General features: G+C 39.0%; 7 protein-coding genes across 7 annotated transcripts; 1 reads left to right on the top strand and 6 right to left on the bottom strand.

Moving 5' to 3' along the window:
* Nucleotides 1-138: 138 nt before the first annotated feature.
* BCR41DRAFT_349394 (hypothetical protein) lies at nucleotides 139-3901 on the bottom strand. The gene is made up of 11 exons (XM_022023455.1): nucleotides 3764-3901; nucleotides 3459-3672; nucleotides 3052-3323; nucleotides 2793-2966; nucleotides 2520-2649; nucleotides 2381-2420; nucleotides 2142-2276; nucleotides 1895-2039; nucleotides 1538-1780; nucleotides 1061-1439; nucleotides 139-956 (listed from the first exon to the last, which is right to left on the bottom strand). The coding sequence occupies exons 1-11, from the start codon at nucleotides 3860-3862 to the stop codon at nucleotides 238-240; spliced, it is 2550 nt and encodes an 849-aa protein (XP_021883702.1). The 5' UTR covers nucleotides 3863-3901; the 3' UTR covers nucleotides 139-237.
* Nucleotides 3902-4291: 390 nt separating this feature from the next.
* On the bottom strand, nucleotides 4292-5284 carry BCR41DRAFT_394203 (hypothetical protein; the record flags this gene model as incomplete). The annotated part of the gene is made up of 1 exon (XM_022028625.1): nucleotides 4292-5284. The coding sequence occupies one exon, from the start codon at nucleotides 5282-5284 to the stop codon at nucleotides 4292-4294; it is 993 nt and encodes a 330-aa protein (XP_021883701.1).
* A 949-nt stretch (nucleotides 5285-6233) lies between these two features.
* Nucleotides 6234-7226, top strand: BCR41DRAFT_319943 (hypothetical protein). Its single transcript, XM_022021372.1, has 4 exons — nucleotides 6234-6404; nucleotides 6586-6616; nucleotides 6789-6847; nucleotides 6962-7226. The coding sequence occupies exons 1-4, from the start codon at nucleotides 6330-6332 to the stop codon at nucleotides 7205-7207; spliced, it is 411 nt and encodes a 136-aa protein (XP_021883700.1). The 5' UTR covers nucleotides 6234-6329; the 3' UTR covers nucleotides 7208-7226.
* Nucleotides 7227-7366: 140 nt separating this feature from the next.
* On the bottom strand, nucleotides 7367-9888 carry BCR41DRAFT_384957 (WD40-repeat-containing domain protein). Its single transcript, XM_022027623.1, has 7 exons — nucleotides 9681-9888; nucleotides 9330-9460; nucleotides 9031-9207; nucleotides 8821-8930; nucleotides 7688-8693; nucleotides 7510-7577; nucleotides 7367-7386 (listed from the first exon to the last, which is right to left on the bottom strand). The coding sequence occupies exons 1-7, from the start codon at nucleotides 9815-9817 to the stop codon at nucleotides 7375-7377; spliced, it is 1641 nt and encodes a 546-aa protein (XP_021883699.1). The 5' UTR covers nucleotides 9818-9888; the 3' UTR covers nucleotides 7367-7374.
* A 292-nt stretch (nucleotides 9889-10180) lies between these two features.
* Nucleotides 10181-10933, bottom strand: BCR41DRAFT_302032 (hypothetical protein; the record flags this gene model as incomplete). The annotated part of the gene is made up of 1 exon (XM_022020652.1): nucleotides 10181-10933. One exon carries the CDS (start codon nucleotides 10931-10933, stop codon nucleotides 10181-10183), a length of 753 nt encoding a protein of 250 aa, XP_021883698.1.
* Nucleotides 10934-13891: 2958 nt separating this feature from the next.
* On the bottom strand, nucleotides 13892-15539 carry BCR41DRAFT_416925 (peptidase S8/S53 domain-containing protein). The gene is made up of 5 exons (XM_022029530.1): nucleotides 15369-15539; nucleotides 15124-15203; nucleotides 14835-14959; nucleotides 14256-14721; nucleotides 13892-14156 (listed from the first exon to the last, which is right to left on the bottom strand). The coding sequence occupies exons 1-5, from the start codon at nucleotides 15528-15530 to the stop codon at nucleotides 13922-13924; spliced, it is 1068 nt and encodes a 355-aa protein (XP_021883697.1). The 5' UTR covers nucleotides 15531-15539; the 3' UTR covers nucleotides 13892-13921.
* Nucleotides 15540-16686: 1147 nt separating this feature from the next.
* Nucleotides 16687-20235, bottom strand: BCR41DRAFT_377131 (Rho GTPase activation protein; the record flags this gene model as incomplete). Its single annotated transcript, XM_022027087.1, has 9 exons — nucleotides 16687-16782; nucleotides 16890-17016; nucleotides 17151-17968; nucleotides 18200-18355; nucleotides 18484-18636; nucleotides 18792-19226; nucleotides 19366-19611; nucleotides 19763-19896; nucleotides 20058-20235. The coding sequence occupies 9 exons, from the start codon at nucleotides 20233-20235 to the stop codon at nucleotides 16687-16689; spliced, it is 2343 nt and encodes a 780-aa protein (XP_021883696.1).
* Between the last annotated feature and the right edge of the window lie 3627 nt (nucleotides 20236-23862).

Below are 23862 nucleotides of genomic sequence, written 5' to 3'. Positions count from 1 at the left end.
CGGCAAAGTTGCTTAGATGCAGGGAAATGGAGGGGAAACAGGAGAAGGAAACAAAATATGATAGCGTTGCAGCTGCATCATCTGTTCATACATCACCATGTGCCATAAAGTTATATTTCAAGGAATACTTTTTTATTGTGCATAATTGAATATTCAGGACAAACGGAACATTGAATCGAACAATTTGTGTAATAGGCTTGCTTAAAAAAAAATGGTATATCTCCTATATTTCCTGTATCAACCTTCAACATGAGCGTCTTTCCACCATCCAAAGACTTCTTCCTCTACCTGTTCCCATGTTAACATCGTCCCAATCTCTGGCATACATCTAACAAGATGTGTACTCAGTCCGTCACCGGGCCATAGAAGGACATGCCACATACATCTTCTAGCCAGCTTTGTCCCTGCAGAACCTGAGTACGAGGATGATTTTGTCAATTCCCTCCAGTAGTCCAGCAATCTTGAACAAAGTTTCTTGTCCTGTTGGCAGTCGACAATGGTGATGAACACTGAAATAATATCGATTAATGGGTCACTTTCAAAGACTGCATCCCCAAAGTCAATCAAGGACGTTGGTCTGAATAATGGGGCCCGTCCATAGGCCTGGGCCTCATGTTCTTTCACCTCGTCTGGTTCATCCCTATCTCGAACCTCATCTTCATCCTCATTTCCATCTTCGTCCAGATAACCCAAAATGTTACTTGGATTGATATCGCCGTGAATTAATGTAGCTGTAATATGACCATATGTGATAGGATCAAACACCTCGGCTGCATCTTTAGGCAAATACTTTGGAAGGAGTTCCAAAAGATGTTTTGGGAAGACTCTCCAGCGCAGGTGGTTCAAAGTAGCTGATTCTAAACAATTAGCCAAATAACTTGTCGACCTTCGAGTGCTATCATAAGGTTGGAGATCAGGCAGCTTCTCCAACAATGCTCTGTCTAACGTGTGGAGGTCTATCAGAAATGCAAAGTGTGAATAAAAAATGAGAAAAAAAAAAAGGCGTCCACATGAAAGATATGGGAAAAGGACTTGATATCTTGTGAAAGATTTCACTTACATCTCAATGAGTTTAAAATTGGTGATAATAGAATTTCGTAACCGGATTCATCTTCTGGCATAAAGTCACTTGCTGACACCAATGATGCTGCAGGTGTAGATTTAAGTGGTACCGCGGAAGGAATATTGGTCTTTGAAGGATTTTCAACCTCCGTGATGATATATGGCCACCGCCAGTCTGATATCTTAACTTGTTGAGCGTCTAGAAAGTAGCCATATTTCAGCATCCTTGGTATCGAAAGGAGATAAGCACAATCCTGAACCTTTTGTTCTGCCGAAGCAAGGAGGATCTGGTTTGCTTTGACTTCTGAAACGAAGCTAGTGTGGCCGTCATGGGATGGCATGAAAAACTTTACAAACCCAACCTTGGACAAGAAGCACTATAATCGGGAATGATACCATTGTGCAATTTGATTAACAAGATATATAGGATATAAAATCTGATAAGACTAGAAAAGAAAAGAAAAATTAAACATACCATATTTTGTCCAGCGTGGATTTGAGTAATGTTTCCTAGATCAGAACCGTCTGCAAATGGAGTAAAAACTTGTTTTGCACGTTGTTGCCATTCAAGTGAAAGCTCAGCCGCATTTGGGTCAATCCAACTTGACTGCTGTTGAAGTTTGGCTAGTAGAAGTTCGTCAGGGGAGGCTACCATAACAGGGGTAAGATCTGGCCATCGCTTTGGGATTTCGCGCGTTAAAACCTCCCATCGGTGGAGCTAAAAAAAAAAAAAAAAAAAAAAAAAAAAAAAAAAAAAAAAAGCCATATTGCTGGTTATACATTTATTGCCAAAGACAACTGGAAAGTCAATAGAGTATTTTATATTTTTTACCTGTGTAGTCTCGCTCTTGTCAGCAAGCAATGCATGTTTCACTTCCATAATGTTAGTCTCGTCCGCAAAATTTTGGGTGACAGCGACAGTATCGTCCATATTGAGGACCAAATGCCACCAACCTGAAGGAACATAGATAGTTTGCCTTTTTTTTTTTTTTCAAATTAAAAAAAAAAAAAAAAAAAAAAAAAGATGAGCAAGGCATGGTATGGTGGTGTTGTAAATGACATAAAGGTTCTCGAATTACCCTGGATGTTGAACAATTTCCAAAGGTCGCATGTCGGGATGCAGAAAAGGGTAGATATCAAGGTACCACTCCACAGAAGTCATGCGCTTTGGGGATGTGGGGTCATGGCCTGGAGGTATCATATAGGGAGGGTATCTAACATAGTGATATAAATATTACGAAAGTCAATAAGTTTAGAATCGACATAAAAAAAAATAAAAATAAAAAAACGTCGAGCTTAAACACAGTCGTAAATTTACAAAGCCCAACGCTTGTGACCTGAGAGTAGAGTATTCCAAGCTAATTTCAATGTACAAAAGAAAAAGTATTGGGTATTAGATTCATACATTCGGACACAACAGCAAAACAAATTGAAAACAACAATGACAAAAAAGTTACCTGAAGTTCCTGAAGGATCTATATGCCAAGAAGCTCCAGTTCGTTGCGGTCCAATAAGGATCCATCGATAGGGTGGTCGATCATCTTCTTCCAACACTGAGAAAAAATCAGTTTCGAAATACTTGGGTACCTTTTCTCATAATGATTATGCGTAATATGCGTAAATAGGTTATTTAAAATGCTTTTTTTTTTTTTTTTTTTTTTTTTTTCAAAGTTTTACATCTTGCATTACTTTCGAGAGCTGCGAAAGATACTTTTTAAATATAAACATACTTTGTACGCTGTTGCCATCTCTGGGACAGTGTCCGCGAAACGCGGATCAAATAAGTAGAGTGGATCTTGATCCTTATTATACTTCAGATAATGTAGGAAATCCTTGAAGCTGAGCTCGAATGAAGGCTCCACATCACTGTCAATGTTCGCCACTCGGAATAGTGTATCTCCATACTGCGTATGTGAGAATAGGCATAGTCATTGTTAGGCAAATGTCTCATATTTATGTTCTCAATAATAATAATAATAAAACACTGACCTTTGCTGTGAGAGAATCCAGAGTCCAGTCTTTCCATGCAGGCCATGATTCTACTCCCGAGTTTCGGAACATTACAGGTTTTTTTGGATAAGCGTATTTTTGGTAAAAGGTTGTTAGGTCCAAGCTCTGGTAATCTTCAACAGGGATGGTGAGGTTGACAGGTCGTTTTTGACTTATGGTATGCACTGGAGGCAGGGAAGGTGGAGGATAGAAATGGCCAAAGAACATAGTGCTCCTGACCCACTGACGATGGAGGTAATCCGACATGACGCCTATGAACAGGAATTGAGAGGAAGAAGAGATGTTGTAAAGAAACTATTATACTTCAAACATAATAAGCATATCCCTAACCAACTTAGAGAGCATATTTCTCATTATAAAAGAGAATAGCCATTGCAGCTCTATACCTTGAACTTGGGCGGGCTGAGTGACGAGAGGATGAGCAGCGCATGCTGCGTCATGCTCAGGATCCGGAAACAAGTAGGTAAGGAGCCAATTGCCACGATAGACAATTCTCGTCTTCTTGCGATTTCGGTCCGCAAAGAATAATCTACGCCATAAAAGGTCATTTCTGGAAAAAACGTGGAGAAATCGTGATACTTGAGATAGTTTGCAAAGGTCCTAAAAGTTTAGGATGTTGGGTTACTTAAACTAAGAACTGTATATGATAATATAACATGGTCATGGGTGCAGTGCAGTAAAAGGCACTTACCTTGGATGCTAGGTACGAAAGGATATATTCTATTATCAACTCATCAGGTAAGACGCCGAAGGCCCCTAAGCTGGTTTCCCTAAGACAGGATTGAGTCATGATGGTGAAGATTATTTCAAGAAAAAAGTGATGGGAGTGAGATGCAGCAGGAACAAGAGTGCTTAACGACTTTAATTAAATATAAATAACTGGACTTTTGGAATTGAACTGTAATGCACAGCCACCCGAAAGCAATTTTATTTATTTGTCCATTACATGAAATCCTCGCTACCGCCTTTTCAAATTATTTTACAAACATACTGTGGTGAGGGCCACTATTTCTCATTACGTATTATTGTATGATTTTATTTGCACTATTTACAAGAGTAGTAGTAATAATAGTAGTAATAATAGTAGTAATAATAAGAATGATGAATTCAATATGACAGATATGTGCATAAGCAAGAAAAGAGACAGAAATTGCGAAAAAAAATAAAAAAAAAAAAAAAAAAAAACGCAAGTAAAAAGCTTAAACTGTTGTTTCAATTCCTATGAGGCCCCTTGGCCCCAAGGCTGACTAGAGTATGTTGCAGGTGATTCCATATTATGGTTGGACATTGAACGGTGATCAAGCGACAGGCCATGATGGATGTGTCCTCCTATTGCTGCTGGTACAGCCCCAACTGCAGCCCCTATAACCCCCGGACCAGCGTGGGTAGGAGGAGGAGGAGGAGGAGGGGGGGGTGCATACCCTCCTGGCATATGTCCATGTACTGCTGGTGGTATCGCTGCCGATTCTTCTTTGGGTCTATCAACAACGGAGAGCTTTCCCAACCATTGGTCCATAAAAGGCTCCACATCGTCGGTCACAAGGCGTGCCTGTTCGCAGGAAATCCTTAGCGCTCGCGCCTTTTCATCAATCGTTGATCCATCACCTGTCAATGCTAGATATCGTATCTCTGCGATCCGATCCAGTTCAAAGACCTTTGGTTCCATCGACTGAGCACACAGGCACTGCTCACGCCAGAATCTGATTGCTTCCTTCATTTCGCCTGCTAAGAACAATAGTCGATTGTTATTAAACATGCTGCCCCCTGACGCCCTGGTCCCAACGCCATGCCCCTGGTCGTGGTGGCCGTTTAGATTGGAGTGATTTCTTAGCCCATTGGGTCCTGTTCTACAAGGAGACATTCCTCCTGCAAGAGGCGATCCGGAGGCAAGAGGCATGGTACCTCTAGCAAGTAAGATGTCGACCTGATTTAATAAGGATGTCCCTATGCGATCAACGATCTGGAATGACTGAAGCGCATGGTCACGAATATGTAGCACTAGACTGGCCAGCCTGTCCGTTCTATCGAATTGCCAAAAAAATGATGGATAGTCCTGATCGACGTACCACTTGCACAGCGCAAGACACCGACGAATATAGCGAAATAGTGCTGTCCGATAACTGTTATGATCCATAATAAGCTTCGTGAGTCTCTGATCTAGCTGTTCCTGATCAATAGTTGCGCCTGAAGGCGTCCTACCGTCCACGGACATTGTAAATTCAACTTGGAAGACGCGAATTTTTTTTTTTTTTTTTTTAAGATAGAAAAAAGAAGGAACCTTTAGTAAAAAGGCTGCCTTATTAGTTGTTGAAAGCCTTTTTTTTTTTTTTTTTCCTTTTCCCTTTCTCAAGCAGTAATTCTACTGTCTTAAGGAACCGGGATCAGAAGCAGGCTTTTTTTTTTTTTTTTTTTTTTTTTTTCACAATCATATTAATCCACAAGTGTTGTTTTTGGTTGTAATAATGTATCGTTGTGGAATTTGAGCAGTTTGTTGATGCAAAAAACCAACAAGGGTGAATTACGATAAAGCAAGAGCTTTTTTTTTTTTTTTTTTTTCTTTTTTTTTTTCCGGCAACTGTAATATTGACTTTTCATTATTGACAGAGTCGTTGTTATACTTCTCTCACGTTCTCCCCAGTCCTTCCTTAAGCTGAAGCTGAAATGCATAAACTACATTTCCTGCTAAAGCAGATCCGAGGAAGGTGGTGGTGTAGAGCTTTTTTTTTTTTTTTTTTTTTTTTCCTTGGTTACAATTCAAATCTACTAGCCCTGTTTTTTTTTTTAAAGAGGCTGTTCTGTTCCTGTTCTAATGTAACGTAGTTCAAAAAGAATGATTGTTTTAATGTACCTGTTTCTAATTTTTTATTTTACTTTTTTATTCTTTTTTTTTTTTAATTTTTTTGGTCGTTTTTTTCTTTCTTGAGAGGGGAGTGAGGAAAGAGAAGAGAAAGAGAATGGTAGTGGTAGTGAGTAGGGTGTGTGTGAGATGTTGGAGGAGTCTCCCATTCAATGTCGACCAAACAAGGTAAATGCAGGAAAAAAAAAAAAAAAAAAAAAAAAAGACTGGATTAAGGGGTGTCTTTTCCCTTTTCCACACAGCCGCATTTCACACACAAACTTCTTGTTACACTCTTTGGGATTTTCTTTTTTCGTGTATCCATAAACTTTTTACTTTACTTTTCACTTCTCCTTCCCACTCCCTCTCTTTTCCTCTCTCTCTTTCTCTCTCTGATTTACACTTTAACGCATTTATAATCATGCCTCTGGTCACTCCACCTACACTGGTCGATGAGGATGGTGCATTAACTCAAGAATGTGAAGATGCACTCGTGGTATGTTCTTAGTCATTTACAACCATGTTCGGATTCAAAAAAAAAAAAAAAAAAAAAAAAATTACTCTCCACACTCCGACACTCATCATGAATGACTTTTTCTTTATTTTTTATTTTCCTACTTTGCTTTTTGACTCGTCCATGTATTTTTTCCGTAAACCCTGTCGCGGACATATTTTAGGCTATTTTCAAAAAATATGACTCGGACAAAGGTAACAAGACAAGTAAAAAGATCTACCAATCTAATCTGGTCGGTCATACAAGTGTCTCTTTTTTGTATGTGTATTTTTGGAAATATCGCCTTACCTTGTCTAAAACACAGAGCTTTTTTTTTTTTTTTTTTTTTTTTTTTTTTTTTTCATGTGATGCCTACCATCATATTAGATGGCGCATTGAGTAACAAAGAGCTGGACGCGTTTGCCAAGGACACTAATGGTGATGTGGTGAGTATAAACTGTTACCTTTTGATGTTTATAATTTTTATTTTTATATCCAGTGACAAGGATCTTGTGTTTTTTTTTTTTTTTAAATCCCTATCCTAAATCCTCTCCTTCTAGTTTGACGAAGACACTCGCACTGAGATCAAAGAATTTCTTGATTTGGATGATAAGGGCCAGTTGACACTCAAAGGATTTTTACAAATGTACAATCTTCAGACATCCAGTGAGCCTCAGGAGACATGGAAAGATCTCCAGAAACATGGATACGATACAAAGCTTAAATTGGTTGCATCCCGGCGTGAGGACAATGAGGAAAAGATCAAACCAACTCAGAATAGCATTGCTACTCCTTTGAAAAACTAGTCAGAAAGGAATCCAAGTCAATTACTCTTTTTTTTTTTTTTTTTTTTTTTTGTAGACAGACTTGAGGTTTTTTTTATTTATTTTATTTTATTTATTTTTATTATTATTTTTTTTTTTTTTTTTTTTTTTTTTTTGTTTTTTTTTTTTTTTTTCAGCTTCCAGCAAATTTATCGCCAGATCTAGCAAGAGAGAAAGAGAAAGAATGAATGAAATGTCATGGATGAGTGATTAGAAAGTAAAAGTGATACCCATAAAGATTTTTTTTTTTTGTTTTTTTTTTTTTTAAAAAAAATCTTTTATACCTTGATCGTGCGATCTGCACACCCTGTTACAAGGCAATCCTCCGCGAGAGCCATTCCATGCACGAAACCTAGAGAAAGAGGAGAATAGTACTAATCAACAAAATTGGTTTCCAAACAGCCTTTTTTTTTTTTTCTTTTTTCTTTTCATTTCTCAAGTTGTTTGCTCTTGCTCTCTTACTCTTATGACCCTTCAATGTGAGATCGCATTGGAACCGACGTGGATCCCATCGCTTGATAGTATGATCAAAACTACCACTGAACAAATGCCCCTGTCCATACTCGAGTTGCCAAACTTCCCAATTATGTCCACTCAATGTTCCTAGTTCTTTTGTCTCATTCAAATCATACACATGAATTACTGCATCATAGGTGCTTCCAAACAACATCCCATCCCCTACTGCCACATCCAACACCTCGCTTGTTCCACGACGGACAGTCTTTAAACACGTTCCTGTCGTCACATCCCATAACTTGATGGTCTTGTCAGATGATCCCGTGACCAGTTGATTCGCACTCGCCTCCGTCAATGCTGCTAAACTATTCACCCCTCCAGTATGGCCCTGGAACGTTGCCAGGCATTCAAGTGTCTCTGTATCCCAGACCTTGACTGTCTTGTCTGAAGAAGCCGAATAGAGTCGTCCTTGATAGATCACTAGACCATAGATCTTGGCATGATGATCGGGTATAGTTCGAACGAGACAGGACTCTTCATCCTCCTTGAGCCAATCCCAAACCTTGATCGTCCCATCAGACCCTGCACTAAAGTAACGATCACCCGATGGCATCACTGCTAAACCCCATACAGACATCGTGTGTCCTTTGCTGTCCTTCAAAAGCTGGCCCGTGTTGATGTCGAATACTTTTGTGCTACCATCATGTGCTCCTGCAAACACTCTGTCATGATTGACTGCTACACTTGTCACACCACAGGGATGACTCGCAATTGTTCTGTGGCAAGTAATTTCATCATGAGGAAACGTAGAGACAATAGTTCGTCTTGTATCACCCAGAGTTGAACCTGAAGAGGAACCGCGTCTGTGGATTCCATCTGTGCCTTCGGTGATTAATGATGAAGATGATGAAGGCGATAATGAACTGTCTTTTGTATTGTTCTCTGAAGCAAAAGCAGTGCCTTTTCCTGTTCTGATGATCCGCTGAAGCTTTTCAATATCCCTTGCCTGGTTCTATTAAAAAAATAATAATAATAATAATAAAATAATAATAAGCTTTTGCGACAATAATGATGATGGAAATGCCACATGTATACTCCATAAGAAGCTAAAAAAAATCCCTTCAAAAAAATTACAATACCGCTATTAACGATTCAAGCTTCTCAAAACGTTTGTTTGTCGATTCAATGTATCCTTTAAAACGCTCGTAAACACAATTTTGTAAATGATCTCTAGCATCGCGCATTGTTCCTAAGTTTGATTTGAGAAACAAGAGATTAGTAAAGGAAAGGAACATAAAAATATAAAAAATATAAATAAAAAAAAAAAAAAAAAAAAAAAAACTACTCACCTTTATATGGACATCCTAGAGCTTTATTAGGACAGACAGAAGGTGCATAGGAGCAATAGAGAACATGTCCGTGAAGTGCGTCCTGACGAACAATCTGAGGACACCCATACTTTTTATTGGTACAATAGACAAGAAGTTCAGAAATCAATCCAGCCAAAGCGAGATTTGGGTGCAAATCTGAAGAGGAAAATTTACAAAAAAAAAAAAAAAAAAAAAAAAAAAAAATATTATGAACATGAATCATTTTCTATTCCTTTTTTTTTTTTTTTTTTTTTGGGGGGTTTTTTTTCTTTTTTTACCTTCAATCTTGATACGAGACCGGCAAAGCGGACAAAATGGTTCGATTTCAATGCTGTGATAGATACATGATGCACAGTAAGAGTGATTACATCCATTGGTAATCACTGGCTCTCGACAAACCTCATGGCAACTAAAGCAAAAAAAAAAATAAAAAATAAAAAAAAATAATGACCACGTTAACGTCGACCTATCAACCTGTCAACCTGTCAACCTGTCAATCTAATAACACTGTCATTCTGTCAGCCTGTCTTTATTTTCACTGAAATTGGACATTCGATTCTCCTTTTTTATTTTTTTATTTTTTTTTTTATTATTATTATTTTTTATTTTTTATTTTTTTCCCTGCTTACACTGGACAGAGAATTGAGGGAGAAGGCGTATGCAGAAACTCGACTTCGGCCTCCTCATCATTATCTTGTTTATCTTCTATGGATAGACCGTTCGGTGGACTCTGGACAATTGGTTCTGGCGACGAACGGGTAGACATTATAAGATAGAATAAAATAAAATAAAAGCTATCTTCAGTAAAGTTGATAAAAAGTAAAAAAAAGAAAAAAAAAAAAAAAAAGACAAAACTCTACTGAGGTAAGGGATCGAAACACTCGAAATGAAACAGTGGATGTGACAATGAAAATGGGTCGAGCTGATCTTGACAAAGAATTGACATCATGTTAACGCCTTCCATTAGACAATATTATTGTATATATATATTGTATTATATAATATTATATCATAAAAAAGCTGAGTGGCTTTGTCAATAGGAAGAGTGGGACGAATAGAATGAATAGAATACATTTTATTGACACTACATGAATGCTTGACGAAATTCTAGGCAATAAGCAGATGGGATTTATTGCCCATGATAAAACGATGGTTTTACAGCGAGGGAATATATGGATCCTATACCTGGCTCAGATGGATATGCATGAGTCAACTGCGACGCTTGTGTATGTTGGATCTGTTGGTTTTGTTGTGAATGCTGAGCACTGTCCTGCATAAAATTTGTGTTGGGATGTAGCATGGTATCATCCATAACTGATCCTATACTAGATGGCTCTGCTGAGACACCTTTCTTGGGACTTGATTTCGCGGCCTTACCGCTCTTGACTACCTTTGCCTTTGGGCCTTTGCCCTCCAATTGCTTCTGAGCCTGTCTGTTCTGGCGCGCTACACTTCGAGAGTACCTCAAACCACATGCATTACACAGATCCTTCTTGCCGGATTGTCCCCTACGCCATTCAGGAGAGTTGGTGGTTCCGCAGCTTTCACATGACTTCTCCTCCTGTTGCACTCGCAAAACATGACTATTACCATGTCCTGATCGTGTTCCGGATTCAGCCGTGTCCGCTTCCTGATAGGACGTTGGTGGGGAGGAGGAGGATGCAGATGATGACTTTTTACGTATTGCAGCATCAAGTGCAGGGTGCCGAGGAGACGGAGGCAACTTTCGTAGCTTTCCATCCTTATCCTTACTCGATCCATACACTTCCGCTGGAGCTGAAAGACCCGATGTCTTTTGACGAGTCTGTGATAATCTGCTGTCTGGATTGTTGACTGTGCGCTGGAATGAAGGAGACGATGGGGCGAGGGCGTGACCAACCATTGCTGCAATGGCTGGATGCGGTGTAGAAGCGTGCCACATCGAATGTGGCGAGCCTTCTCTCAATCCCAGGGCTAATCGCTCTTCTGCTGATAAATCTCGACCTCGGTCAGAGTCGCCCACTTTATAATCGTTCAGAAAGCTAAGAGACTCCTGCATCGACTCTGGTAATGGCAAACTAGAAGGCGAGGACGAGGCCGAGGAATTGGTAGAAAGACCTGTGTTCCTGGAATAAGGGTGAAACGAAGAAGATTGATTGCTTGTTGAATTTTTGGAGTTCCTGATAGGCCCCGTCTGAGATGGACTAGACGCCACAGCATGTTTTAAAAATGGAGAAAGCGTTGGCAAAGATGGGATCACAAGTGGAGAATTCAGTGCAGATGGGGGCGATCCACTAGTGCTACTAAGCATAGCAGAGTTTGCGGTCCCTGGAGATGGTATCGTCCTGATGCTGGTAGGATGATCACTTGATCCTGTCACCTCATAACCTGATCCATATGTTCGTAGTCCTGGCGAGGTGGCTGTTGTATGAGATCCCTGATGTGTCATTGTGGAGGAAGTTGGTGAAGCTGTTGTCGTCCAAGTGTTGGGTGGAACAACGGGCGAAGTCTGAAAACAGGCAAAGATAATGTATCCATATGGGATAAAGACTGACTCTACTTGAAAGGCCGGCTCCTGATTAGAGGGGCCCAAGCTAGGAAGAGCATGCTTAGAGCAAAAGCGCTTTAAGCATGTTGTGTTTTCAAGAGCATCTGCAGGAATATGATGAGACTTTACAATTTGGGTATAGAGCTCGGGGCTATAAGTCAGAGCGCCTGTCTCAGTCAAATTCCCTGGTTCTGGCCATGTCAAGAGCAAGTTTCTGTTTTGTGCATCATAGATTTGAAAGATCCGTTTTGTCCCATTGTCGTTGTTTTGACGACGATGCCGACGTTCTGGTGAAGATGGATTTGCATTGGTCGATTTTTCAACTCCGTTCATGACACTCATAGAGTCCCGCAGGTGTCGTAAAATCTCTGGTGCCAAAGTCTATTGATTGCCAAATTTTATTCTCTGTTTAGCTTTATTTTATGCATGGAGTCAAGGTGGTCATAGCAGGTTGACAAAGAGCATTGCGCTGTATACGTACTGGCAACGATTCCTTGGATTCGCCGCAAATACCGTTGGACCAAAAGCCTTTGTAAAGTCCCTCTATGAGCAATTTAAAAAAAAAAAAAAAAAAAAAAAAAAACGTTAGGAACAAGAACAAAAAAGCGGTTCGACTGTATTGTGGGCTTTTTTTTTCACGTTACTTACGCCCATCTATATGAAAAAAGCCTAGAACAACTTCATCACTGACAACATTCATGACGACATCCAGAATCATGTAGTCATTCTCCTCGCCATTCTGAAATGCATCCTCGTAGTCCTTGCGACGGTCCTCTGATAGAAATCCATTGTGTGATGTTGATGCTCCATTTGACATGGTATTCGACTCATTATTATTCTCCAAGTGATTAACTCCAGGGTTTTCAGGCAATGTCTGCGCCATGATGTCCATGTCATTTGAGTACATATCCTTATTTGCGCCTTTGGACGAAGACTTTCGTGAGTGCTTTCTCTGTTCCCATTCTGGACAAACATTTTGGAAGCGACAGCTACGAAACAAATGGAAGGCGGAAGAAATTATTTCATCGTTTGATTAGCAAGCAAATATAATGATAAGGGCAATGGACATACTAAGAAAAAAAAGGAGGTTGGGCCAAAAAGAAGAATAGAAAATCAGCCTGGATCAAACTAAACATCCAATCCTCCTCCTCCTCTCCTCAAAAAAAGAAAAAAAAATTACGTATTCAAAGGTTGGGAGTGAACAATCTCTAGACAGAGGGTCTTGCAAGTTGGAAGGAAAAAAAAAAAAAAAAAAAAAAAAAAAAAGTAAGAAAATTACCGAGTAACACTGCCGTAGAGATTGTGGACGTCCATGAAGGCGTTGAGATCTTTTCGGGCTAGCTTGGCTTCATCAGGATGGATATAATCGAAGAAGGATTTACCAAGTAGTTGTTTGTATTTTGCAGAGACCGCACGTTGTACTGAAGAGGAAAGATAGATGAAGCGTAAGTCACCATAGGTCATCAAAGCCCAGAAGCAGTGAACAAGCTCGTTTGATTGTTGTTGCTGTTGCCCTTGTTGTCGTTCTTGTTGCTGTACTTGTGGTTGTGATTCTTGCTGTTCTTGTTGTTGAAACCGATAGTTCTCCATCGCAAGAGAAAAAAACTTAAAGTCAAAAGTAGTTTACAAAAGAAACTAGCCGCAGGAAAAAAAAAAAAAAAAAAAAGAAAAGAAAAGAAAAGAAAAGACTGCGGTATGCCGGTGTGTTATGCGTGAGTATATAAATAAAACTATGGTCGAACAGGTGTGTGTGGTGTGTAGGGAGGGGGTTTTTTTTTAAAAATAAAATAACAGTAAAAGAAGAGAGGAGGATAGGAAGGAAAGGAGAGGGAGGGAGAGAAAGAAAGAGAGAAAGAGTAAGTGAGGGTTGATTGGCTTTGCAATAGAAGGATGATGAGTGATGAGACTAGGTAAGGTCACAAGAGTTGGAGGAAAGAAAAGAATACTAATTACAAGAAACGAAAAGTGAGAGTGAAGAAAGGGAATGTAAAATAAAAATAAAGTTATAAAACTGAATCCGTTTGTGTTTGTTGATGCGCGTGAAGATTAGAGACAGTGGAGGGAGGATGGGATGGAAGTTGGAAAGAAAGTCTATTGTTCCAGTGAACCGTTTTTTTTTTTTTTATTATTTCATGCGTTCATTTATCATTTACGAGGGAACATGAAATGAATGTCGAGAGCGGAGAAGCCCACGTACAACATGTACATTAATATCTACAGCACGTGATGATGCTCAAAATTCCATAGGACAAACATCAAAAAAAAAAAAGACGCGTCTCAAAAGTGCTAGTCCCCATTTATTCAATCGTTTACCTCTCCTTTCCTATCCTCCCAATTCTGTCCCTAATGTTTGTTCTTCCTGCCTTTGCGCGCACCTTTGCGTGCACCCTTAACAACATCCTCCATCTTGTTATACAATAGGCTTTGAGTCGTCCTATCGTCAGCCCCAAACGGGCCTCTAATAATTTTTGGAGTGGCATAACGGAGTATATCCGCATATAAATCCTTGGCTTTCGTATACTTATTTCCTGAGCTCAAAAACAGCGCTGCCACACCTGCCACATGTGGCGCTGCCATACTACGTAACCAATACATAATGATAATAGTAAAAATAATAAGTTTCAGTCAACCATGAATTGGTAAAAAAAAAAAAAAAAAGAAAAAAAAGTTTTCATACCTAGTTCCATCCATAATTTTCGCAGATCCAGGGCGATTCCAGTCTGAAACGATGCCAGATCCGGGAGCAAAGATTTTGACACATGGACCTACACAACTGTACCATCCTATCTGATCAGTATTATCAGATCCCCCAACTGGAAAAGCCTCGGGTGCAGCCGCAGGCGAATACCGACATGCATCATCCCCAGTGTTGCCTGCAGCCACAAAGAAAGGGAGATTGTGTTCCAAAACCGCAGCACTAACAGCCTCATTCAGAGTCTTTGAATACGTTCCACCTAATGACATGTTGACGACCTTCTTACGGCTGGGATCCTTGCTCGCATGACGAACCATGTGGTTGATACCAGCAAGGACTTGAGACGTTGATCCTTGGCCTGAGGAATTAAGTACTTTGATCGCATAAATGTTTGCTGCCTTGGCTACTCCAAATTGACGGCCTGCAATAATTCCAGCAACATGTGTACCTTTACAGTATTAAAAATTAAATAAAATAAAATAAAATAAAATAAATCAGCTTTATGAGAATCAAGTCTTGCAACACCATTGTGACTGAGGGGCACATTACAAATATACATACCATGACCGCACGTATCAGTTTCTTCTTCACCAGCAACAAAGTTAGCAAGACTGGTGGCACGGCTCTCAAAATCTGAATGATCTTTGTAAACTCCAGAGTCAATGACATAAACATCTACGCCAGCACTGATGCAGCCAAAAGGAGTGACCCCAATTTAATTAAGCTTGTTGCTAATTAACTTTGTTGCCATCATCCTCCTCCCCCTCTTTTGTGACAAGGGCGAGAAGGGTGATATCATCACTCAATAATAATAATAATAATAATAATAATAAATAAAAATAAATCTTACCCAGCGGTTGAAGCGTAACTATAGTCCTTTTTCAGATCCAATATTCTCTGTGAGATCCTGGTGAGGCCCCAACTTGGTGCCTTGGCCGAAAGATATTTTAACCGCGGAGGAGCAGTAGCCTTAAAATTAGCTTCATTCTCGTGGCCAATGCTCAATTCAACCCTTGATTCATCAAGCAAGACCGAATCCGTCTCGTTCTTGCCTTTACTGCTTTGGCTCCCTCCTTGCTCCTGGCCTTGTTCAACCGACTCGCTCTCCATTCCCCATGCCCATACCATCGTGTCCTCCTCAATATACTCAACATCATTATGTGATTCAAGCTCTTTCAGCAAATCTAAAGAAAATTGTCCTGCATATCCTTTCCAACTCCCAAAGTCATACTCGTGATCAACCTGGTTAGGGATCATGTCCTGATTCTCATGTTGTTGACTATCTTGCTGTTTGGCCTCATGCTCATTGGGTTGAACTTTGATCGATCGATTACGTTCAGCGATCTTGGAACGGAGATTGACTAAAAAAAAAAATTTTTTTAGGAGGTTTCGGGAATCAGATGAGGGTGGTCAGGAATAGAAATAGCAAAATGTTTTCAAGGAGTGTACATTCTCGAGTTGAGCGCTGAACTAGAAGAAGGAGAGGAAAAGAATAGAGGAAAAAAAAGGGAGTGTGTGGGGGAGAGAGAGAGAGCCATAGTTTGAGAGCTCTACACTGAAAGATGTTGGAGTTTTACTTGCATTCTAAATGAAGAATGAAGATCAACAAACTGTTTTCTCTCTCCCCACGAATGAATTTCACTTGTTCTGAAAAACTATACAGGAGAAAACTTACCAGATGAAAAATCCGCCCCACTCTTCAGTCGCACAATGTACTTGTTGGGCAGAATTGCTCCACGCTGTCGACCGCGACGTCCGGCGCTAGATTTAATTTGGCCTTCGATTGTTGATGTCATCCCTGGACCAACATTGACGACTTCTTGTCGTCCATTCTCATCATATCCACGAGTAGATTTCTTTGATAAATCAAACACATAGCCCATTGATAGGTCTTCTTTTTTTGTCACTGCAGAGCCAATGCCTTCAATGTGAGGATACTCTACTTTATGTTGCTGTGGAGCCGTTGTCAGCGATCCCTGATCGCCTGAAGCCTTTGAAGGCTCACTTGCAAGCGCCATGGCCGCCATGGCAACATTGATAAGTAGTATCAAAGATCTCATTTGAATAAACCTCTGGCGTTACCAATAGTTTTCTTTTCTTTTCTTTCTTGCTTTCTTTTTTTTTTTTTTTTTTTTTTTTTTTTTTTTTTTTTAAGAGGATTCTAGCCAGTGAGTGTAAAAAGTGAAGGAAGAGGAAAGTATCTTTGAAAAATAGAAAGGAGAGAGGAAAGAAAACGGCTTATTTGAATGATTCTCCCTTTCACAAGGAACAGGAATAAATATAATGCTTATATGTCCCTGCCTGCTTTTGCACAGGACTGGCATTGGTTTATTAAGTGGTCTTTTCTTTTTTTTCTTCTTTTTTTTTTTTTTTTTTTTTTTCTCTGAAAAAGTACAAAATCACATTATCACAATTAGCGTTTGATAAATGTCTTTGTCAGCAATGCGAGGATCTTGTTAACGTTGAAATGAACATATTCAAGATCGAGCAGTTGGACTTGGTCTTGTTGCTATTTGGAAGATACATACAGAGCGACAAACACGGATTAGAATAAAGGAAGAAAAAAAAAAATGAGGCGTGATAAATAAAATTCAAATATCAAACATCTCCCTTTACCTTCTCTAATAAATCGTCCAGCTTCAAGTCCATCTCGAGTATAGCTTTATCTCGACCCTTATAATGGAGAGCAATGATGAACGTACCAGGAATAGGTGAGGTGATGTTGAAAAAGATATTACTCCGTCTAAATAATGGAACGGTTCAATAAAACGTACAAAACAGAGCCCAGGTTAGTATAACACGTTCAATAGAAGCTTCGTCAACAAAACAGTACTCTGACAAAAAAAAAAAAAAAAAAAAAATTAAAAAGGCTTATACCTATTTTCTGGTACGTTGCTCTCTGCAATCACACCATCCTTCTCCAACTGATGGTGCGTAAACTTGAATGGTCCAAGGACTTGTTGTTTACCCTTCTTGGCCTCTTTACCACCGACCGTGACTACACCGACACCGGAACCCTGGCCACCACCACCATTCTGCATACGCACATTTTGCAGATATGCCTTGTAGGAATCCAGTTGGCTCCGAAGATAATTGTTGTGATCGCCAATAGTCTTGTATACGCTCTCCAAACTTGCTGCCTCCTCATTGACCTTCTCTCGCAGATTTCCCAAATGCCTCAATTCCTCAGTGACCTCTTCCGTCATAAAAGTGAAGTGGTCATCCACCACATTTAATGTCTCGAGTTCAATCAGCATTTCCTTGACCTTGATGCCCTTACGTACAAGAATAGCGTCCTTTGTAGTTGCAGCCATCTCTGCAATCTTCATAAGATCTAATGGTCTCTTGTCAGCGATGCCGGGGATTGAACGGATCAGTTGCACGAGAATTGATTTTGTTTCCATGTACATGATATCGGCTTGAGTAATGTTGGTTTCCTGTAAAAAAGTTGAATGCAAGTCCTGAATAGGTGTTTCCCAGCGACTAAAGAGAGGCAGTACAATCGTCTTGTTTTCTTTGCGGGGTACTTGAGGGGGTGCAACACCCAGCTCGTTCAAGCAAACTCTCAAGTGGTGCTTTTCCTGAGGTGCCAAAGCATCACGGTGTTGAGCCAAGAGATGGTGGGTGTTGAACAACTCGTTAAGGGTAATATGCAGATTAATCTCCCTCTTTGACAACGCCATATATTGGTCCATCTAAGCATTCCAGGAGTGATCAAATAGGGATAATAAGAATAATTTACTTAATATGAAAGCTCGGCAAATAAACTCCAAGAATCCTTGGTGAAACTTTTTTTTTTTTTTTTTTTTTTTTTTTTTTTCAGAGGCAAGAGAGAAGAAGAAGAAGAAGAAGAAGAAGAAGAAGAAGAAAGAAAGGGAAAGTAGAGAAGAGGAAAAAAAAAAAAAAAAAAAAATCTTGCTCCTTACCTCCAAACTTTCGTAAAAATCGCCGACTTCGCACAGGTCATTCAAGAACTTGTTTATTCTCGCCTTGTTGTTTTCCACAAATGGGTTTAGTGTCATCATATAGGTTTCCTTTGCGTAAGATGGCTTGTTAGCCAAGTTTTGCAGCATTTTGGCAATCTATGAGTAAAATAGATAGTTAACAGGAATAAGGATGAAGTGTTGATTAGTCATCTGGTTATTAACAGTCAAGGGCAGTATAAATGATGATAACAACACAACAATATTAGAAAGAAAATGGCACTAACCAGAGTGAGGGTTCTTCTCGGGTGCTTGCTAGGCAATCCATCGACGAGCATGTAGGCCTGCGGTGTGACAATAGCCGGATTGATGAAGCGCAAAAAGAAGAAACCTCCAATCAGAGAACAAATTGAAAAGTCGGTGGCGTCTGGATATTTACGCTAAAACAGAAGAAAAGCAGCAGATGTGGGGGGGGGGGGAGGCCAGTAGAAATTAGTAAATATCTTTTTTTTTTAAAAAAAAAAAAAAAAAAAGTCATTGATAATAGACAACAGTGTGACAAGGTTCGCACGGACGTTAGATATTTTGTACATACCTTGGTCAAGCTACGGATTTGTTTACAGATCCAACGGATTCCGTAGGGCACCTGTTCGATTGATTCAAGGATGGTGTCGAGAAAAGAGTTTGCAATCTCCATCAACATGCTCAGACGGGGTGCAATGATGGCCTGGACATCTGCATTAGCTGCTGCGACCTCTGGAGGCACTCCACGGGGCAGATGTGGCGGCAACTCTCCGGCGTTTTCTTCGATCTGTGTGATCATCTGCTCATAGACTTTGAGTGGGTTCACTTCCAGGTTAAGCTCCTTGTGCTCGATCAGGTTGTTGATCTTTTCTGAAAGGACTGTCTTCAAGTAGCTCTGACCAGGTCCACGCCGGGTGTAGGTTGTCATCATGCGTGATACAGGTGTGTTGGCACGGAGGAGCGATCCAAACTCAGTAGCAGTCTCAAATTGAGCGGACAACACCGACTAAAAAAAAGAAAAAAAGTAAGAAATATTATGAAACAATTCTATTGGTCAACATTTTGAAAGGACATTTCCGTTCATTTGAGCCCTTGAAACACCAAAAGTATAAAAACTTTTTGTTTTTTTGTCTGTTGATGTATACCTGGAACATTGTCAAGAGTAAATGCTCTTCACGCGATTCATATTGATTTCCATAGAGGGTAAACATGACTGTCTGCAGTAGTGTATCAATCTCAGTCAAGGAGACCAGGCGACAGAGAGTTGCAATGTGTCGTGGTTCCGTTTGGAGCAAGAAGAAGAGGTTGCCGTATGATTGAAGCTTGCGGTCGTCTGGGAAGAGGCCATCTGATGAATCTGCTTCTTCAAGATGTTCTGCTACTTCACGTTGCTGTTTTCATACAAATAAATATTGAAGTCGTTCGTTACGAGTATAGAAAAAAGAGTGAAAAAAAAAAAAAAAAAAAAAAAAAAAATTAGATAGAGGTTAGCAAAAGAAAAGAAAAGAAAAGGTAAAAAGAAAGGACGTTAGAGAGACTTGCCTCTGCGATAGCCATCCTATTCTGAATCAAGAGCGCGATACGAGAGTCAAGATAACGGACATCTCGCTCGAGCACAAAGTTCTTTTTGGACTGAGTCGAGATTTTTGTCTTTAGTTCCCGAAGTCGCTTCTGGGCTGAAAGAGTCACAGACAAAGGGTAGGACAAAGAAACGGTTAGACGTTGCAGATGATGCTTACATGAACAATCAAATCAAGAGGTCAATGAGACTTTTTTTTTTTTTTTTTTTTTAAAAAAAAAAAAAAAAAAAAAAAAAAAAAGAAAGAAAAGAACATGCCTTTTGCAAGATCATCCTCAACTTCGACATCTTGTTCAGCAGCCATCGAGTAGAGTTGTGAGTAACGATGGCTGCTACGGGTAGTGGAGATGGAACCTTTTCGACCGGTGAGACCACCGCCAGGAGAGTTGGGGCCATTGCTGTCAGAGGCAGCAGCAGCGGCAACGGCTCTGGCCATGCCGGGTTGAGAAGGGTATCCATATGAGGCCAAGAGAGCGGATTTACGGGTAGTAGTGCCTGAGGGTGAGGGTACGGATGATGAATTGGATGCCATTATGAGCTATAGAAGTATAAGGAGGAAGAAAGGGGGGGGGGGGGGGGGGAGGGAAGGGAGGAAGAGCCGTTGACGCGGCAAGATGGGAAGGGTGTGATAAGCAAATAGATGGGAAAGGGATGGGCCAGATAAAGATGCAGCTCACACTAAAGTGCAGGAACGATATACTGCCGCAGGATATTCGTGACAATGTTAAGAGAGAGAGTTTAAAAGACAAGAGCAAATGAAAAGGGACGTGAAAGTATGATCGTTCTTGAGAAATAGAGTTGAAAAAGAAAAGACAAAGAAAATGATGAGGTTTGATGAGGAGACAAACGCAAAGGAAAAAAAAAAAAAAGAAAAAAAAAAAGTTAAGAGGAGTAAGAGAATGAAGAGAATGAAGAGAATGAAGAAAAGAGTATATTTATAAATATATGGAAAGGAGAGAGTGAGAGAGTAAGGGAGGAAGAGAGAAAGAGAGAAAGAGAGAAAGGAAAAGGATGCGTATAAAAGAGATGGAGAGAAAAGAGAATGATTAGAATGAAGTTACTGATGATGATAAAAAAAGAAAAGTAAATAAAGAAAAGAAGAGAATGAGAGACTGTTCAGTTACAGAAACATTTATTACAGGGACAAAACTCTAATGAAAGGAAGGTGAATAAAGTGTTTGTTTTCCACAGAGTCAGCGTACAGAGTAAGACCGTAAGAGGAATGGGAGGGGTGCGTGCGTGTTTATGAGCAAGATGATGAAAGGAGGTGGAAGGGGAAATGATCTCTCGAAGGAAATGACAGTTGGATGGATGAGGATGATGAGAAGAGAGAAAGAAGAAGAAAGAAAAGAGGTGACAAAGGAATGGGAAGAATAAACAGCTTTTTTTAGTGTGTGTTTAACAGAAAGTGTTTATGATAATTCACAGAACACAAACAGAATCAGTACGTTTACGAGTACATACACAGTCAGCTTAAAGAAAGCTTAGGTCTGAAATAAACACAATTATACACACATACTATACATGTACACATACTTCAACATCCTAACACACACACATTTATACAAAGAGCGCAAGATGAGGAAAAAGAAAAAAGAAAAGAAAAAAAAAAAAAAGCAGAAGGAATGAGATGAGAGCCCTTTTTTTATTTTGAGTTGTAACAGACCAATCCTGCAAATTCCAACAAGTTGATGGATGCGATGTGTGTATTATATAAATGTATGTACATATTCAGTCAGCAAAAAAAAAAAAAAAGAAAAGAAAAAAGAGAGAGAGCAAAACAAGACAGCGTACAAAAAAGAGAGAAAAGGGGAAAGAGAATGTCAAAAGAGCCCAGTTCAGTCTTGCTGTCCGTAGACAATTGAAGACAGACAAGACCGATTGAAGGACAGTCGAGGAGCTGATTCAATGGAGGGACTAGAGCTGAAAGAAAAACTAAAGGACCCTTGCTGATGATTGACTAATGAATGTTTTTGTTGCTGCTGCTGTTGTTGTTATTCGATATTATCATTTGTTATTATTATTATCATTACAATTAATTTATTTTTATTTTTATTTTTATTTATTTATTTACCCTGATTTATTTTTACTTTTATTTTTGACAGATCCAAAGTGGAAAAAAAAAAAAAAAAAAAAAAAAAACGGTGAAGCCTAAGCCTAAGCCTAAGCCTAAGCCTAAACATTTCTTTTTCTCTTTTTCTTTTTTTTTTTGTTTCTTGTGAGGATGAAACGAAAGCAAAAGAAAAAAAAAAAAGAAAAAGTAGAGATGTGAAAGAGAGAGATAGAGAGAGTAAAGAGTGAGAGCCAAGAGCTAAATGTCAGCATTATAAAAAGCATTGACAACAAACTCGTCAGCATACGCAGGGAATACTGCACCAGAGAGGAGTGTGTGTAATTGAGAGTGAGTGAGATTGAGTTGGTATATTATTAACTATTATTACGGCATCCATCCGTTGTCTTCAATTCATGTCTGCTCTTTTTTTTCCTGTTTGTGTTGTCAGCAAAAATATGGGCTGGAGTCAATTGCCCACACGAATTATTTTTATTATTATTATCGTTGTTTTGAAATCAAATCAAATCAAATCAAATCAAACCAAATCAAACCAAATCAAATAAAATAAAAAAAAATGGCGGGAAAATGTAAAAATACCCATCCAAAGGGCAGATGCAACACCCCTAATGCCTTTTTTTTTTTTTTTTTTTTTTTTTATATATATTTTGCTTACCAATAGTCTTTACCTCTTCAGCTCTTCATCTTTTTTTTTTTTATTTTTTATTTTTTATTTTTTTTTATTTTAAAACTGAGCTTTGTGTCATGAACAAGCTTGCCCAATCAATACAGTCGAATGGCTGTGCTTTTCCTACTAGAGGTGCATTGATACCAGATACATTACATAGACACCGGATTTAATCTTCTCTGCAGATCATCCACTCATTCACTCTCAAAAAACATACCACCAGGCTCCTGTCCAGACACTGTCAGATTAATTTAAAATGATGCTCTTTTATCCAGGATCCACATTAGTACCTTTCTTTTTTTTTTTTTTATTAAAAAAAAAAATAAAAAATAAAAAATAAAAAAAAAAAAAGGGCAGCTCCAGATTAGTAATGATATATATATATATTTATAACAAAGTAAACTCCATAAACACTCTTCCATTCCCATTCTTTAAAGTAAGGAAGAGCGGAGCATAATCTTTTCAGGCAAAGCTGTCGTCGTCCCTAATTGTTTCGAAATAAAATAAAATAAAATAAATAAAATAAAATAATATAATAATCTTGGCACAGGAATCGCATTCATTGCACAGATAAAAAATAAATAAATAAAATAAAAAATAAAAAATTATTACTCAATGCAATTATAACAAGCTTGCTCTTGATTACCAATCTTTTTGCTTTCGACATTGACATTGCGGAGAAGGTTCAAACTGCTACAACCTTTTATTCTATACTTTGATGGATCTTAAACATCTCTCTCTCCTCTAAACATTCTTCTTGATTTGGTTCGTACGGAATAACAATTAGGCAGCTTTGATCTGAAAAGGAGTTCCTTCATTACAATCCAATCTGTCTTTGCTAAACAACTTCAGGACCCCGGATTTATTACTCGCTATTGAAACAATGATACACAGTAAAATAAAAAAAATGAAAAAAATAAAATGAAAAAAATAAAATGAAAAAAATAAAATGAAAAAAATAAAATAAAATAAAATAAAATAAAATAAAAAGAAAAAAAAAAAAAAAAAGAGGAGTTTCCTCTCCAATAAACATTTATAGTCCAGAACCAATCTAGTTTTTCTTTAGACCATTATGACACTGCACTAACAAAGCTGTGTCCCTGGCGCCAAGTTGAATCCTTTACCAGAGGACACTTGGTACTAGCTTCCACTAGAGTCTATACTCACTCACCCTTTCCCTTTTCTCAGTCATCATCTGACATCTGTGGGCAATAAACTAATGGGCCTTATTCATCCTAGTAGACTTTAACATTCTAACCAGCTTGTTCTTGGCCCCCCTCATACACTAATCGTAATTAAAAGAATCCATGCATGTGCTTATCCCT

This window comes from Lobosporangium transversale, assembly GCF_002105155.1.
Source record: "Lobosporangium transversale strain NRRL 3116 chromosome Unknown BCR41scaffold_9, whole genome shotgun sequence".
Classification (NCBI taxonomy): Eukaryota; Fungi; Mortierellomycota; class Mortierellomycetes; order Mortierellales; family Mortierellaceae; genus Lobosporangium; species Lobosporangium transversale.
Note: the sequence above shows the minus strand (reverse complement) of the source record. Positions and strands in the feature narration are given on the sequence as shown.